We start from the raw sequence: 17,683 nt of genomic DNA, 5'->3' as shown, positions 1-17,683 counted from the left end.
TCAGCATTGTGTCAGATGCTCCAGCTCCTTGGGTTATTTCAGTTACTCCAGACACCGCCGGTGTTTAGCTGTGAGTCCTGAGACACAGGCGGACCTTTCCTCACTCCGCAGCGATAAACAAAGAGATTGGGTGGGGGTGAAGATGATGTTGCCTGTGGTCACAGATAGAGAGCGCCATCGTGACAGCACCCATGCTCTCTATAGCTTTTATCTACCTCAGAGGCCCTTCATGTGACTCTTCCTGGTGTGCTCGGAGCATGTGAAAGGCAAAGAGGCTGTCTCTGAGGAAAGAGGCAACCTCACAACAAATAGCACCTCAGGGACCAGAGAAATCGCCTGAGTATGCAAAGTCATTTGGAGTGAGCATAAGAAAGGCAAGCTGTAAGGCCGAGCCAGGCGACGGCTTAGTGTTTATACACTGGAGGAAGTAATTATGGAGCACAGTTTTAAGTTGATGTACAATATGCTCTGCGAGATTAGGAGTGAGGGAATGGGGGATGGCAGAGAGCTGGAAAGAGGGAGAGGGAAGCAGACGGAGGTGATCCGTCATGCTTCTCCTCCCTGTAAATCAGACGTCCATATTTAGCTGGAGAGAGGGAAGGCCCAGCGCTAATGTAAATACAGCCTGGGAGAGAGAGGCAGGGAGAGTACATCAACATATAATGTTTGAGTTCATACCCCGGCACGGCAGTCAGCGTGGTCCTTAGGCAGAGACACAAAAGGGATTCTAGTTGATAGGTTTCATCTAAAAATAAAATCTCTGATAGAGAGACTGTTGTTTTGGGTTTTTTTTAGTGCTCTTTTGGGATTTTCAAAGGAATCATGAACAAGCCTAAGTTTAGTTCAAAGATGAGTGAGCTTGGATTGGACCAGAGGCACTAGCTTTTCCTGGATTTGAAAAGCAAGAACCTTTTTTGTAGGCCATGTCACAAACAGGTCCTTTAAGTGTTTTTTGAGGAACCAGAAATAAAAAAAACAACAGAGTGTACTTCGGACTAAAGTCACTCCAGGCAGAACAAGCGAAGGGACTGACTTCCTGACAGCTGACCTTCCTCGTTTCACCATGAGCGAGATGCGCTCGGAGAGCTATGAAGAGGAGCAGGCCGAGGTGGAGGAGAGGCCTCAGGACCGCAGGTTTGGCCGGCTGCCCATCATTCAGCTCATGCCTCGGTCCAGAGCTGGCTCCCCGGGAGGGTCCCCAAAGATCTCACCCAAGGATTCTCCACGTGGGTCCCCCCGAAACTCCCCGCTGCTGTTCAGGAAGCTGCTGATGAACCGCAGCATCAACCTCCAGAGGCGCCGCTTCACTCTGGCCCACACGCCCAGGTAGAGTCCTTCACTCTGAGGCCTAGGATAGCAAAAGATTACATTTATAATTGTATTTAAATGCAAGCATATTGACTTCTACTGTGCTTGAGCTTTCAGAAGCACTTCTAGGTCTTCTACTTCTATGTCGATATTTCAACTTTCAATAGCTTCTCTTCTGGTTCAGAGTGTACCTTTAGGCGCTGTTTAATGTTTCAGCATATCTGTGCGTGTTGCTGTAGTAGGAAATGCTTCTTGTCACATGGCGTGGGGGCGGTTACTCTGCTTGATGTATTTTAGGTTTATTTCTGTGCAGGCAACAGCATTTTTACTAGTACAGTAATGGTTTCCAGGAAGCTTATGTTGTTAAAATGGATCCTGACAAGATGTTCAGGTATTGCTTCAAGTTGGCTGTTGTTTCAGAGAAATTCTGCTGAATTAAATTCTCGTAACGTAAGGATTGTAGAGGTGTTGTTTCATTCTCTATAAATAGATTAGCACTTAGTCATTTTACTGAGAATATATCACATCAGATCCAAGATGGTTGTTGTTGATACTTGCTTGATTTTATTTTTGAAAAATACATTTGATTCACTGTTGAAAAGCTACGGTCTAAGAAAGAGTTGAGTTTCCACAGCACATTCTGTGCGTATTTTCCTACAGGTGAATGTGTTTTTCCAGAGCTTTTGTTGTCCCAGCTAGTAGCATCATCTCAGTAAACACACAGCTTAACGACAACCCTGCTGTCCCTACAACCGCACACTGATGATGTTCCATTTCTATGTCAAACAAGTCCTTTAAACCTAGCACACCTATGGATTAGTACACAATATTTCCTGCTTAGATAAAACATGTTACATTTAGTCTTAACTTTTTTGTGACAGTGCTGGTTTGTAAAGAGTAGGCCTACAGCTGCCAGCTCTACACTGGTACGTGTTAATAGCTTTAGATGTATGAGCCATTATTGCATCAGACCCAACCCATGATTCAAATGCAAAAACATTTCGTTAGTTAAAGGTGGGGTAGGTAATTTCGGAGAAACCAGCTCGAGTGCCCTCGAATTTGAAAATACACAACTGGAGAAAATCTGCCACTTCCTTACAGAGCCCCTCCTCCAACACACACGAACGCGCACATGACCAATGAGGGCACGAGATAAGTTTGTGCACAGATGGAAGGCTGACAGGCAGGTAGGCCATCCAGTTATTTTAGCCGGCCCGGCTAAAATGAATGTGCCACGGCTTCCTCCACAGATGAAATTATTTTTTTATGGATTTTTTGTCAAAGCAATTAAGATATTCATTGCTATCCGGATGTTAAGAGCATTCCATGGAATATAACAAAAAGTGTATCTCGAGCCGGTTTCTCAAACTTACCTACCCCACCTGTTAAACCCCGAGCCTCTCAGGCCCGAAAATGACATTCCCAGAACAAATGACCATATCTTCCCTTCTAAAAGGGTTAAATTAATAATCTTTTTTCTCAAAGCAAGGTTACACCTGTGAGTTGGATGTAGAAGTGTCAGAATCAATATAGATGTTTTTATTTTAAAGCAAATTCAGATTGAACACAGTAAAAAAAATGGAAATTATTGTGTCCGTCCAAAAGAAAAAAATTACTTATAGTGAAAACCACCCTTGAATGATGGGATGGTAGACTAAAAGCTTTAGGAATCCAAACTACAACATATATAATAAGTACCCTGTATCAAGATTGATGCAAAACAAGTGAAATTTGACCTTTTTAGAGAGATTTAGCACCAAAAAATCCACTTCTGGGGTCATTTGGGTGGATTTGACCTATCTCTGGCCCCCCTTGTTCGATTTTGCTGATTGACATCTCTTTCTAACCGTCAGAGCCAATGGAATCGAGGGGATTTCCCACATACTCCTTATTTCGGAATGTGTGTGTGTGAGACTGCTGCATAGCCAAGACCGGAATCTGCGATAACTCTGGTGGCTACCATTAGCAGCTAACTTTTACTCTCCGATTTTTACATAAAAATAGAATTATGGATTATAAATTAATACAATTATTACCCAGAAACATTATCAACCTATGGATTAACCGATTCAGCCGCGTTTTTTCTCGTTTTAATGCCATTGAACAAGTCTTTTGATCAGATTGACAGCTATGGTGAGAGGATCTCCCGTAAAAGCTACGTAAAGGTACGTGTTGTGATGTCTGAGTTTGCTTCCCCTGTCGCGAGTTCGAATCACTTAGTGATGATATATATACCTAAATAATCTGTGGAACCTCATCTTTAATCGGATATATTGTATGTGCAGCTACGATAAGTAATAAGGGTATCTTTTATCTTGAGTTCTGTGCCAAAGTGCGTTAGCATTTTTCGCTCAGGGGTCATTTAGATGCTTCTTATGAGACTTGTGTTTTGTTTTGGTAAAAATGGTTTGTATCGTCATTTAGCTGAGATTATTCCCGTTAATCTGGTATAACACATTAATAGGTTCTTAAATATTAAGATCCCCTGAGACACAGTGTCGTGAGAGGGGGTCCTTGGGGCTTAACGGTTTGGTGTCAAGGCAACAACTGTATGATCAATTAAACTATACTTGACCTAAGAGAGGAAGAATAAACAGGGCATAACAATTATGTGTGGATGGATAAACAAACAGGCTTGTTTGTTCTTTTTTTGCCGTTAGGGGACAGTTTGTTTTCCCATTGGTGTGTTCAATACGTGTTTAGGTTGATTCAATAAGAGCCTGTTGCAGAAAATTGTAAGATCAGTTTTTTTACACACATGGTTACTTTGTCTTTGTAAATGTTTACCCTTCTCTCCTCAACATAATACACAGTGAGATGTAGGCCCCTTGTAACTCTGGGCTGTTACAAGTTGTCCTCAAATTGTTGCAGTGATGTTAGATCCCATCCACCAAATTAAAAGCATGGAAGACACTTTAGCCGGGCCTGTAAAACCCTGGCTTAGTTTTATTGGCACGAAATGCATATTAAACATTCCTAAAGAAAGCCCATAAAAACTCAAAACGTGTTTAGAAGTTCATTCACCTTTTATAAACATGTAGGTCCCCCCCGGGGGTTTAATGGTTGTGCATTTCAGATTTAGAGACACATATCTTGACCAAAGTTTACTCTGACTCAAAAAACGGTTTCATTAATCTCCCTGTGTCTGTTGAAAATCGAACTATTACAGAGTAAGAGGCTCAATCTGGAAAGTCAGCTTGCAGATATTCAACATGTCAGAGCTGTTATATTGCACAGCGTATATTGCAGGGTACGTAGAGTCACAGCTGAGGTAAATGGATGGACATGAGTTATTGCAGGATGGCTGGTAAGGAGAATGAATTAAACAAACTGGGGGTCCAGCGGAAAATGAATGTCGCAGGGAGCTCAAATATAGAACGAACCCTTTTCACTTACTGTCTGAAGTGATTAAGCCTCTTTTTCCACTCCAGAGACACCACTTTACATTTTGTGAAAGAGTTTCATGAAAATGTTTTTCTCAGGCCAATTCTTGGGGTGAAAAGTTGTCTTGGCTTATTGAACATAAACACAATCATTTTCACTTTATTCATGGACGACTCTCTCTCTTTTGCTTAAAGGGGACCTATCATGAGTATTATTTTTTTTAGATGATTACAGCAGAGTTAACACATAAAGCAACTCAACTGTGGCCGTCATTGGCACATGCAGTGGTGGAAGTACATTCACTCAAGTATTGTACTCAAAAATGTAGGTTCTTGTACTTGAGTATTTTTATTTCATGTTTTCTACCTCCACTCCACTACATTGTGTGAGCATATTTGGTACTTTCTACTCCACTACATTTTATAAACTTATTTAGTTACTAGTTACTGCAGATTTAGGTTCTTAAAACATAATATAAATCAATAATACATATAATATTATTGGTTAATCTACCTAGTTGTAGATAAACTAATTCAAATAAGTGCTACATTCAAGTGATAAACACATTAATGCATTAATAATTCCAATACAATAATTTTAAATACATGGTGCTTAAATTGGCCATTCTGCATGACGAGTACTTTTAATTTTGGTGCTTAAAGTATGTTTTGTTGCTTATACTTTTATACTTTTACTTAAGTACAGTTTGAATGCAGGGTTTTTACTTGTAACTTAGTAGTTTAGCACTCTAGTATTGCTACTTTTACTTAAGTCAATAATTTGAGTTCTTCCATCCTGGGCATGTGTTAAAGTCCTAGTGGTGGAAACAGGGTTATGTTCAGGATGTTCATCCTTTCTCCGGATGAAAGTTGACATTGCATGTCCTGCTATTTTCCACTAGAGGCTGCTACGTTGTGAAATGAGAGCATGGAGCATCAAGAGAGTGTTTCTGTTGCTGTGATTGGTCAGAGAAGAGGAAAGAGGAGAGATACTCTCCTTTGGCTCGTGTGTGGGTGGGGAGGAAATGTAATATTTCAGGAGGTATAAAAAGATCCTGGTGTGAGAAATATTGTTGTTATTTCAGTTAAGTTCAGCCCTTTCTCTCAGCGGGGACAGAATAACATGAAGCTGGCTTATAGCGTTCATATATCCGTGTAAAAACAAACATTTGACCCATTCCCTGTGGCATTTCAAAACACCCGACACTCGAAAAATGTAACATCCGGATATGCATTCAAAGAACCACAAGAATATATATCATTAGTAACAACATATATATTTGTACTATTAGATGCTTTCAAATACCCCTTAAAATGTATTCAAATTAAGCTTTTTCTCTTAAGTAACTGCCTAACGTTTCTCAGTGGAACAGAGCTTTTTTAGTCCCAGCTTCAGAATAGATCATTTAGCTTGATGGCTATCATGGACAGTAAGTAAACCTCCAATATGTAACTTCCTGTCTGCTTCCTCCCTCACATTATGAAAAATGTGATGTTTCCATCCTTTACTAATCCCCTTTTCTCTGCAGTAATTTCACAGTTGCATATTTGCCGACACCAAATATTTGTTTAACAGTGAAGAGGATATTGTGCGAATCAGATGGATTATAGCGTGGCATGAGAGGAGAACTCAATATCAAAAAGGAAAATTGAATCTCACACACACACTATTGAAGTATTGATTGACCGGTGCACTATTGCTGCTGGCATGGAGGCAGGCTGGTTACACGGAAACAGAAACGGGACACACTTGTATATGATAAAATAGTTTGAATACTTTTTTGAAAAAAAACAACACTTCTATTTCCTCCATTAACCTCACCTCTTCTCCTCCTACAATAACCCCAGTACTATTCACACTGTTCCATTTTCTCATGCAATGACTGGCATTCTTTAACTCTCCGTTCAAATTGCTCTCGCTCTCCCAACCGCCCAGCACCCCACCCCTCCTCTCTGCCTCCACAATATATCTCTCTCTCTCTCTCACACTCTCAGGGGAGATAGTGTTGTTGTTTGTTGTTTTAAGCCTGAGTTTGGTCCCACCACTCTCAGGAGAGACGAGAAGAGAGAGCAGAAGTCTGTTATGGCCCGCTGACAGGGTCTACATGAGACGGCCCACTCCAGGGAGCATCTGATGGGATTATAACACTCTTTCCAGCTCACTTTTTTCCCCTCCACTAAGAATAACTCTGCTCAGTCTCTTGCATCACAGAGGCAATCCGAAGTTCAAATGGACAACTTTGTGTCAAGTTTGTTGGACCTGATTTTTCGAAGAAAGAAAATACCTCATGGCCGCTTTTGAGGAATTTGTTTTGCTGCTATTTTGGGAGACGCAAGAGAAGCGTTTATCTTGGCACGTCTGTGGTGAGCTGAAACAAGTGGAGGAAGGAGTCCCAGATGAGCAATGACAGCTGACACCATCCTCAATTTTACTTGATTTGATTCGGCCCCCTATCTTCAGTCACTGAGATGATATGATTACTGGGATCTAACAGCCAAGACTCTTTGCCTTTTTAGGCTGTTCACACACTAACACACACACACACACACACACACACACACACACACACACACACACACACACACACACACACACACACACACACACACACACACACACACACACACACAAGCTTTCTGAATCTTCCTTCTTCACTAAAGCAAATGGACATATCCTGTACGCTGGGACCAAAAGCTGAACTGCAGTTTGATGCACTTTGATCCGTTGATTCTGCACTGAGCTGGAAGGGAATTACTTATAGCTAATAACGTTTATTTTATAAATACACAGAATACTCAGCAGGCCTGACTAACTGTTCCGTCATTATTGCTCTTACCCTGTGCGGCTGATGATACTCCTGGGTTTGCAAATAGCTGTTTTTACCATTTAATGGACATTCTTATACAACATAAAGGAATTTGGAAAGCTCTCCTTTTTGATTCATGCCGGCATGGGGGTTTTGGTCGCTCCTCAGAGGTTCACTTTCATCACTCGCATCCCAAAGCTGCCGTTTTGATGCCGCTCTGAATTCAACTTACTCTTTTTGAACTACCAATACAATGATGAACAAAGACTCTCGCTTTCCAAGAAAGACGCATAGCAACTTCTCCACCCGCAGACACTCGTGCATTAGGTATGTATCCAGGTTGTGTGTTGAGCATTTTGAATGTGACTGCAGTCGCTGATGTGATGCAAATATTTGGTATACTGGAATGCTGATTCCACTTGTTACTGTATCTCGCAAGCACCTGTTTTCTCTTTTAAAGTACTTGACATTTAGTCAGCTGATGGGGAATAGTTTGACGCTGCTGCTCTGTGTCTTTATTCTAACAGCGCGATTGCATTGGGTTAAGTGTTCGTTTTTATGTGTTTTATTCTGTTGTGTATTCATGATGTTTCAGGCCCCAGTAGATTGATATACAAAGTTATTTAAAAACGTTTAACACAGATTTTTGGCAACTCTCTGACAATCTCAATCTTTATTTATTTATATAGCACATTTAAAACAACCTCAGTTGACCAAAGTGCTGTACAGGGAACAAATACAATATAAAATAACACAAAATGAAAGTAGTGTTTTGGTTTGCTTTAGTGACGGTTTATCTGGTGGTGAATTTGCACCTGCATCCTTTTTCAATCAAACCCAATCTATTGTTAAAAACAAAACATTAGCCACATTATCCAGTGTGTGCTGTTGGTGTTGCTGTGGTTGGCGGCGCAGGCCTCGGGGGGGCTTGGTGGATCGATGGCTCTGACCACTGATGGCCCTCCTTGGGGTCCATGGACCGGAGCCAAACCGAGGCGTCCATGTTAGACACGGTATGCCTGTCATGTGGTCCAGGACTTGCATAAGGAGGACTGAAGAATAACGGCACTTGGTGGAAAATTGTCGATGAAAGCAACAGATGGAGCAGATTTCATCTCTGTTTTCTATCTTGTCCTCTAGGTAACAAAACTGAGAGGAATAATACAATAATAATGAACTCACTTCATGTACCATGGTCTGTCCTGGCTACAAACTGATGAGACTGATTGACTTGATTGCAGTTGTAAAATGATACGACTGTGTTATAACCAGCACGACCTAAGGAAAAAGCGTAAAATCTACTACAGCTGTCATGAGATCCCTGCAGGACTCGTCGTTATGTAAGATTGCAAAGACTAAAAACAGATACTTGATAGATGAAGTACAGAAATAGACACACATAAGATCACACAGCATATGAATATACGCACACACACACAGATCCGGGGGTCAACAAGACTCCATTTGGATAGGGAAAGGTAACTCAGAATTAGACATGGGTCATTAAATAAGCACAACAGATTCATAAAGAATCTCCCTCCCTTTTTCATAGCACACAAAGAAAAAAGAAACATTTCAGAGCTTTGGTGGGTTTTTTTTTGTTGCAATGTGTGGTACTTTTCTGAACTCTGGGCATAAGGCATGTGCTTCACAAGTGTCATCTGAACTCCTCCAGCCGTGAGCCTGTTTGGATCATATGAGGAGATCAAAGCAGGATATTTTAGACCACAAACAGGGAAAGAGAAGTGCACAAGAGAACAGAGAAAGCCTCTATTCTCTCTACCTGATTTGTACATCGAGTTTCTTTACTAAAAAAAGAACAATCAAAACGTTGTCACTGTTGGGAGATTTACATCAAAGCAAAGTTCAGATATAGTTATTCCACTGCCAGCAAACAACATCATATGGGGATTAAGAAGATATAGATGTGTGTGTTAAAGCAGTCGTAACATTTATTAGGGTTGTTATTATTAAGTTAATTAATTAATTTCTCTGCTTATGTAATAGAGACAACGCAGCCTATTGTAATCCAGATGTGTCCATCACAATAGAGGAAGCTTTTTCCTCACTTGTACTAACAGTACCAAGGCGCCATTCATCCTCTGACACAAACACACACACACACACACACACACACACACACACACACACACACACACACACACCAATGCTTTTTATGGCTTCTCTGGTACATTTAAACAACATATTTATCTTTAGAAGAGACTTTGGTGAAGCATCCAATCAGCTTGTAACAGTTTGAAGATGGCCTTTATCTAAAGTAGAGAACCATGGCTAAGAGACGTGAGTGATGTGAGAGCGAGAGAGATACTTCACAACGGCTCACCAAGTGGGGAAAAATAGATAATTTAGGCCAAAAGGGTTACAGGCGCAGACGAGAGGGCGGTAGAAGTGATAGAGGACGTTGGTCCAGATAGTGCTGCTCTCAGTACAGAGATAATGACAGGAAGCGAGCGGTAAAACAGGAAGACAAGGGTGAAAAGAGAATTCAAAAGATACTTCTGAGAGGTTTAAAGTGATTGTGAGGAAAAGAATAATGATGAAAACAAAGAAAAAAGTGTCAAGTGAGGCCATCCAACTAAAGGGCAACAGTGTCAATGTCAGAGGTCCCAATATAGCTCCCATCCCCCCTCCTCAAACACACATCCAGATTAGTCAATAGAGCCTGTGTGGCTGTGGCGGGCCGGCTGCTCTGTGCGTCACTGCTGTACTCCATACTTTCAGCATGACTGATTTCCCCAATCGCCTCCAGAGCCTCATCGATTTGTGTAACTGGCAGGAACAGCAGCAGCCGGGTACAAAAATCTGCCATGTATAAAAAAAATTCTAACTTTTATCCGAAAGGATGACCGTTGTAAATACGATGTGATTAACATGTCTGATAACCCTAATAGATCCAATGTGCTGCTACTTTAATAAATATTCTCAGACATTAAATGTTAAGACATTTCTTTGTTAAAAAATAATGTCAGGTAGACAGTACAGTTTGTAAATGGCCTGACAAAATACGTACTGCATCAACTTGGCTTGCTTTTATTTACTTTATAGTTGGTAAATAACTGCATTTCAGACAAATAAATCACTTTTTTATCAAACACTGGTGCTGGGTGTTTGTACAGTAAGAGAGCAGTGTGAGGGTGAGTGTTTGTTGTGACCACTAGAGGGGGAAGTTGACTCAGTTATACTAACTAGAGACTACAGTATTAGAGCGCAACAACCTCCTGCGGACCAAGGGGTTGTGGATATAGGAATATAAACAACATGGTGGTTTGATAGAGTATCTATGTTCAGGCTACTGCAAAGAGGCCATGCTGTGGAGAGTTAAGATGAGTTAAAGGGATTGTTTCAAAGCAATTGTATCCAATGTGAAAATATGCATTTAAATGTATAAACTGTCTGAATCAACAGTTATTATGTTTCTTACTTTGAAGGGCAGATAACTTCAGATTCACACTTTAATGCTGGGAACAATTCAATATTTTATATTGACATCCTTTTTCATCATATATATCGTATAACTCTACTATTGCTCCTTCTGTGTAAATGACATGAATTGCAGATCCATTTATGCAGCTTTTCCTTAGGTTCATGCTGTTTATCCTAATCCAAGTAGTATCTTTGAGAATAGAGAGTTGTTTGAGGTCGATACTGTAAAACCCTTTTTGATAGATCTGATGATTCTTGAACTAAATGAACTTGACCTCAACGTTGGTTTGTCACATTGAACCTGTAGTTTGTACCTCAGCCACTTGAGGCAAAAGAATACAGCAGAAGAGTTATGTGTAAGAAGAAATGTAATGCATAGAAAAAAAAAACATTACACCAAACCCCAAATACAAACTTTTCTGATTTACAGATGACATGTGCTTCTGAAAAGCATAATAAACCCCTTTTAAATATGTTATATAATTAGTGAAACTAAGCTCACCACCAAAAGTAATTTCATATATTGATATGTTTAAGTTCATTTTCAATAGTCCTCACAGAATGACTTCCAGTTTGGTATTTAATGGATGTATCATAGCAGCTGACGTTGTCCTCTCTCATACATTAGATACCTTTAGATCAGCTGGTTGTACTGCATGTCTATTTACGTCTACTATTACATAAACAGTAGCCATACAAAAAACATATGCACACATATCTACTGTAGCCTACACCCTGAGTATGTGTGTCCCATCTACAGTAGGTGGCATTTTTTCTCAGTAGATTAGATTCCTTTATTGTCACTACACAGAGTACAGCGAAATGACAAGCATTCCCGATGGTGCAATCACACATAAGAGACAGTATAAGTATCATTTTGAAAAATAGTGACGAGGCTGCATTTCCCTGCCCTTTTTTTCACACATTTCACTTCTCTGTGTCCATTTCAATGTAGGTGCATGCATTAGTGAGTTCCCCTGTGCATGTGTCCAAGCCTTTTTCGGCCGTGTGTGTTTGCATGTGTGCGTGCAAGTCTGTCATCCACCCCAAACCCTCCGTCATGCTAGCAGCAGATGGCAGCCTAATGAATCATGAGGCGACACACTGATATCCTTTACTACAGTACATGCTGTGACACGACGTTTGACATCACCGAGACTCTGATAAATATAGTCTGCTAGCAACTGCCACATGCTGACACCTGGCGCTGCCGCTTTGTTACTTACGCAGCATATTAGATGACATGTAAACCGAAAGGAAATGTGTCTTAGTTTTTGGGATTTACCCCGGCCCTGTGTAATCCTCATTCATTCAAACTGACCATAACAACTGCAGTGCTGTTTAAAAAGATGTAAGAGTCTGTGTATTTTCTTTTTAAAGAAGCAGTCATTATTTGTAAATGATTCTTCCTGGGGATCCTGTTACCTTATTATGAAGGTGAAGAAGAACCCACTTGGTGTGGTCCAAAGTCACAAGTCATTTTGAATTAAAGTGGATATCCCAGAGTCAAAATATGTAAATGTTCCTATGAATTTTTTCGGTAACTACCAAATCAAATAGTCTTTGGTTCCTATTTATTATGCAACCACACAAACCTTTCTTGCTGACATAACTTTACATTTGAGTTAATGCAGTTTAATTTTTGGGGCATTTCTATATACTGTGGGAGCTAGAAGAATCAGGTGAAACATGTGTAGGACTTGTAAGCATGGCGGCTGCTTTTGATTTGTTATCGTGAGACATTTGAAGCATTGAGATATAAGAGGGTGTTTCTAAACTGCTCATTACTTTTGGTGTGTTAGTGAAACGTTATGCCTAGTACTCAAGTAATTCAAGATGTTTTACCGTATCAGTCGTCTGATTGTATTAATTCATTGCATTTTCTTTTCATACAGCCTTGTCCTTAACCGTTGCTGACTGTTTTTCCAAATAACCAGATTGGTTCCTATAATATTTCAGTGTCAGTAGCAGAACCCCTTCTACTTTCTCTATTGCGCATTTATATAGTTATGCCGGTGAGTGTTTCAGTATTTTAGTAAGTATTATTAACATCTGCTATGCACTTTAATGTTACACATGTTAAATGTCTTGTAATTTTAATAGCTCACAACAAATCCTCTATACAGTAGGTATGTAGCTAAAACACAATCCAACGTCACTAAAGTTGTACCTTTGAAAAAATGTTACACTACTTTTTTACATGTAGCTTGATTAATTTCTCAGAAACAATCAACTCACGACATTTAGCAGGTGAACACAAAAAGACAATCAGGCACAGGAGGGAAAAAACACAAGGAGAAAATAAACGTCAAAATAAAGTGTTGCTTCTTTGTCAGACAAAGAAGCAACACAGAGTGACTCACAGTGCATTTGCTTACAAAGGCAGGCGGGTGAATATTCAGTGTTTATTAACCCACATGAGCTAAGGCATCAACTTTGACATACAGCGCTCCTCATTGCCTTCAAAACAGCTCGTTATCCAGGAATGCTAACCATGCCTTCATGTAGCCAGCACATGATGTAATGAGGCCCCTTCGCAAATAATGGATCATTAAACCCACCATGGAGGGGTCAGCCAGAACATATGATGCCTCGCTTTTTCATGAGCCCTAGAGATTAATTCGCCACATCGCCTCGGCCTCGGTGTTCGCCGTTTTATAGTACGACTGTCTAAAGACGAGATGTGAAGATACTGAGCAAAACTAAACATTTAATGTCTGTCTTTCTTCAAACATCCTCTCTCTTTCCCCACGGTGACGCAGATAAATAGAACTCTGAAATCCTCTGGTACACTGCCATCCAATGTGTGTGTGTGTGTGTTCCCTCTAGAAAATAAAGGATAAGACTCTTGAACCACGTTGTTTAAGCATTTAATTATTTCGACTCCACATGAAAACAATTTTCCTGTCATGAAAATGTGTCAAAAGAGCAAACTGCTGTTCATTTGATCCCTCTCGTCCGTTTTGCATTAGGACATTTTTTATTGCACTTGGGATGAATTCTTCAGTTTTACAAGTCCAAAATCCTTACTCCAAATCTCGAGGTAAATAAAGGACCATGAAACTAAATAAAACGAGTAACTGCACTGTGGAAAAATATTTCTTAAAATATTTTATTTCCCTAATAGTGATTCCTGCTCAATCGACCCTGTTGAAGGTACCAATTAATTCACTGTTGTCATGTGACTGGATAGTAATCTGCATTTTTACATGACTATTGTAGGTCTCCACAGTTTGTGGTTATAATTGGCTCTTTTTTGTGTATGTACGTTTTCATATGACCTTATATGGAAGTTTTCTTTGAATACCGCAGGCACTAAACCTTTGTATTATATTATAAGATTATATTAAACACTTTGTTTTAGACTGACCAGCTGTCTTTGTTGCAACCAGTGCACATATACATTTGAAAAATAAAACCATATGAAATAAACATAACCACATTCCATGCATGTAGGTAAAGGATCATCCTATCATGTAATGTATTCTGAACTCTCTGACCTGTTGAAAGGGGGCCTGGTTTGTGTTAAAGATACCTGAGCCTCTGCTGTATATTCTTTCATTTTCTTCTCCATTCTCACCTATTGTTGCCTATTCTCTGCCAAACATTTCTGAATTCCATGTTGATGATGTGATCCTATAGATTGATTCACCAATTGAATCGGAATCATGTCATTGTGCAGATGGTAGCTTAAAGTGCTAGTCCATTTATGGAAGTGTTTTTTGTGTGTTTGAGCTAGCGGGCTAGCATTCCAGCACTCCTCTGGTCACATGCTGTGTTTGCCTAGCTTTATGTTTTTGATTTAATGCATTTTATTTCATATTTTAAGCTCCGAATAATGGGTTCTTCTTTCGGATAGAGGCAGGCATCGATTTTCTATGTTCAAGCCCATTTTAGAGGCTGCAGCTAACAAGCTAATTTAGCTAACGTTAGCTCCATGAGCTAGTTTAAAACATCATCTCTAGGTTGTTGTGTTGCCTGCACTGAAAAAACTGAAATGTTGACTTTAATCAAATGTTTTGTCTCAAAACAATTCACATAACTGTATAAGGTTAGTTAAAAGCAATAATATTAAGTTGAACCTAATATTTTTTATTTGAACTTGATATTAGTGCTTTAAACTAACCTAATACAGTTATATGAAATCTGTTGACATAATACATTTAATTAAAGTTAACGTTTCAGTTTTTCAGTGTGCTCACCCATTTTAAATTACGATCTTTTTTGAAGGGGTCTTGAACAGGGTTTCTGCTGAAATGCTGGTCCACCTTAAAAGGCAGACCACATAGGGGGATTTTTTGTTGATGTAGCTTTTGGGCTAAATCCTTTCAGTTGTTAAGTATTACAAGCCTTACATGAAGCTTGTATTTGACTATAGTTGCAGCTTTAATTAGCTTACAAATAGCCTTAACTGTACACATGCTACATTTCGCCCTCGTTTTTTAATATTAACTTGATGGCTACAGACAGGAAATACAAACCATAAGAGTTACTGCCAATCTTAAGCTACTTTTAACATGCAAAAGGCATCCCATGCATCATCCCTAGTTGATTGTTTATGAATATATTTGACATTTTAATTAAGAAACAGAGTTTTTCTTGTATTACGATTTTGGCTACGTTTGTCGATGTGTTTGTGTGTCAGTACCATTGTCATGGTAGCAATATCTCAGGAACACCTTGTCAGAACTTCTTCAAATTGGAAACAGACATCCACTCAAGTTACTCAAGGAAACACTGTGAAATACAATACAGTGTCTCGGGGGGAGGGGGGGGGGCTTTTTTAATGTAACCTGCTACCCCACAAGCTAATGTAGCTAGGGTAGGCAAGTTCATTTAAAACCACTGGATGAAACTATCAGTGCATCCCAACAGCAATCAATAAGTCAAATGCACTAGGAGGCCTGTTATAAGCCCATGAAATTATTGGATGGCCTGCCTTTGCACTCAATGACATCGACAGCTGTGAGTACTAAAAAAAGCAATTTTCTAGTTGACATTCATTAGAACATAGGTGTCTTCTTGAATGTGAATAAAACAGGAGGTAATTTGAGAGGATAAGCCTATAGTCAGGAACTGTGCGTTCAGTCTTTGGTTGGATATATCCAAAAGCTAGCTTACTCTTGCTGGGTTCTCCTAAGTTGCCTACACCAGTTTTATTGGTGTGTTTCTTGGCTTTGAAACTAACACCAGGTTACATCTGCTGGTATAAGTTAGCCACACATGCCAAATATTTCATATACATATTTACATTTTGATTTGGGAAGTCAAAAATAAACCTAAACAACCCATTTGACTCTTTAAATGTCCGATTTTTCACAGCATTATTTACACCAATTCTACATTAGGACGTTTCCAAATCTTGACAGGTCTCTCTAGTTATGTTTGTAAAAGCTATGATTTAACAGTCACTGTTTGGGCGAGGACTTTAGCTAAAGGTCAATAGGTAAAAATTAGTTTTAAATACCCGTTATGATATCACTCATATGTGGATTTCTTTTTTGACTTGGCAACACCATAGCACACGCTGTGCCAACCTGATCTCACCAGAATGCGTGACTCCACCACGACTCCTTAACACCGCATTGCGTGGTGGAGTCACGCATTCTGCTACATTTGCGTGTCGGCACCACGCAAAAAACCCCAATGTAAAGTGAATGAGGCTCTTTTGTCGTGGTGCACACACGCATTTCTACAACGTCCCACAGTGAGCTTTTATTCTATAAAACGTTTTTAAAATCTACTTTATAGCTTGTAGTAACTCACGGGAGGCTTCTTTTATTTTATTTGTATTCATAATCATTTTTATTTTTCGTCAGAATGTAAAAATTACATTAGTTACGAATTTTTGTTCTCAAAAAACTGTGCATTGTGTGTAATGCAACTGTGATTTTTATTAAATTAGTTAGTTTTTAAGGAAGGCCAGAGCTTCAGCTGGCTCCAATAGATTGTTCCCTTTAGTTAACGTTATTTAAAAGATAATGATCATGTCCCCTTTATTGTATTACGAGCGTCCATTCCCATTGGATAACGGAGAATTTTACACCCGGAAGTAAGTATTCTCCTTACTGTCGATTGATTTTACAGTGATATCTGCACTACTCATCGACTCAAAAACACCAGATTATCCTTGTTAATTACACAACATTGATTGGTTTAAATTGTGTACAATGCTTTTGTATTTTTCCCCTTCGATTCGGAGAAACGAATATTTTTTCGGAGTTTTTGGATGGCAGAAGACACTACACTACCCAGAATCCTCAGCTATCGTTTGGGACTACACCATGTGCTTAGCTTGACAAACCCCATGATCAGTCCTCAAGCTCTGTGATTGGATGTTGGAGTGGCAGTGCGCAAAGTTTACACGGAGCGTCAAAAAGCACCTTGAAATGGAATGAAACCCATCGACGGCACACTATTCAAAACAAGAATCGAACGTGTCCTATTCCCCCCCACCCCCCCTTAGGTCGCAGGCTCCTCCAATAGTGCAACACAATAAAACAGATACACAGAAAAAATAGTGAAATAGTGCAATAAGAGTCTATATACAGATTGGAATCTTTTTTATTTTTTATTTAACCTTTATTCAACCAGATAAAAGCATTGAGATACAATCTCATTTTCAATACTGACCTGGCCAAGAAGGCAGCAACGTTACACATAACACATAACACACACATATAAAAGAGAACATAACTAAGAAAACAAAAGACAAAAAAGCAGTCACTACATTGTGAATAT

General features: G+C 39.6%; 1 protein-coding gene across 5 annotated transcripts in view; it reads left to right on the top strand.

Moving 5' to 3' along the window:
* The window catches only part of pde4ca (phosphodiesterase 4C, cAMP-specific a), a 55,554-nt gene that overhangs the window by 6,342 nt on the left and 31,529 nt on the right, over positions 1-17,683 (top strand). For 2 of the 5 annotated variants that reach the window (XM_034196008.1, XM_034196010.1), the window contains exon 1: positions 260-1,326. The exons of 2 other annotated variants lie outside the window; for them this stretch is intronic. In XM_034196008.1, the coding sequence (XP_034051899.1) occupies positions 1,064-1,326 (263 nt within the window). In that variant the 5' untranslated portion in view covers positions 260-1,063. Of the gene's footprint in view, positions 1-259; positions 1,327-7,360; positions 7,826-17,683 lie in introns of those variants that run through there. One more of the 5 variants, XM_034196013.1, reaches the window with a different exon arrangement.

This window comes from Gymnodraco acuticeps, unplaced genomic scaffold, assembly GCF_902827175.1.
Source record: "Gymnodraco acuticeps unplaced genomic scaffold, fGymAcu1.1, whole genome shotgun sequence".
Classification (NCBI taxonomy): Eukaryota; Metazoa; Chordata; class Actinopteri; order Perciformes; family Bathydraconidae; genus Gymnodraco; species Gymnodraco acuticeps.
Note: the sequence above shows the minus strand (reverse complement) of the source record. Positions and strands in the feature narration are given on the sequence as shown.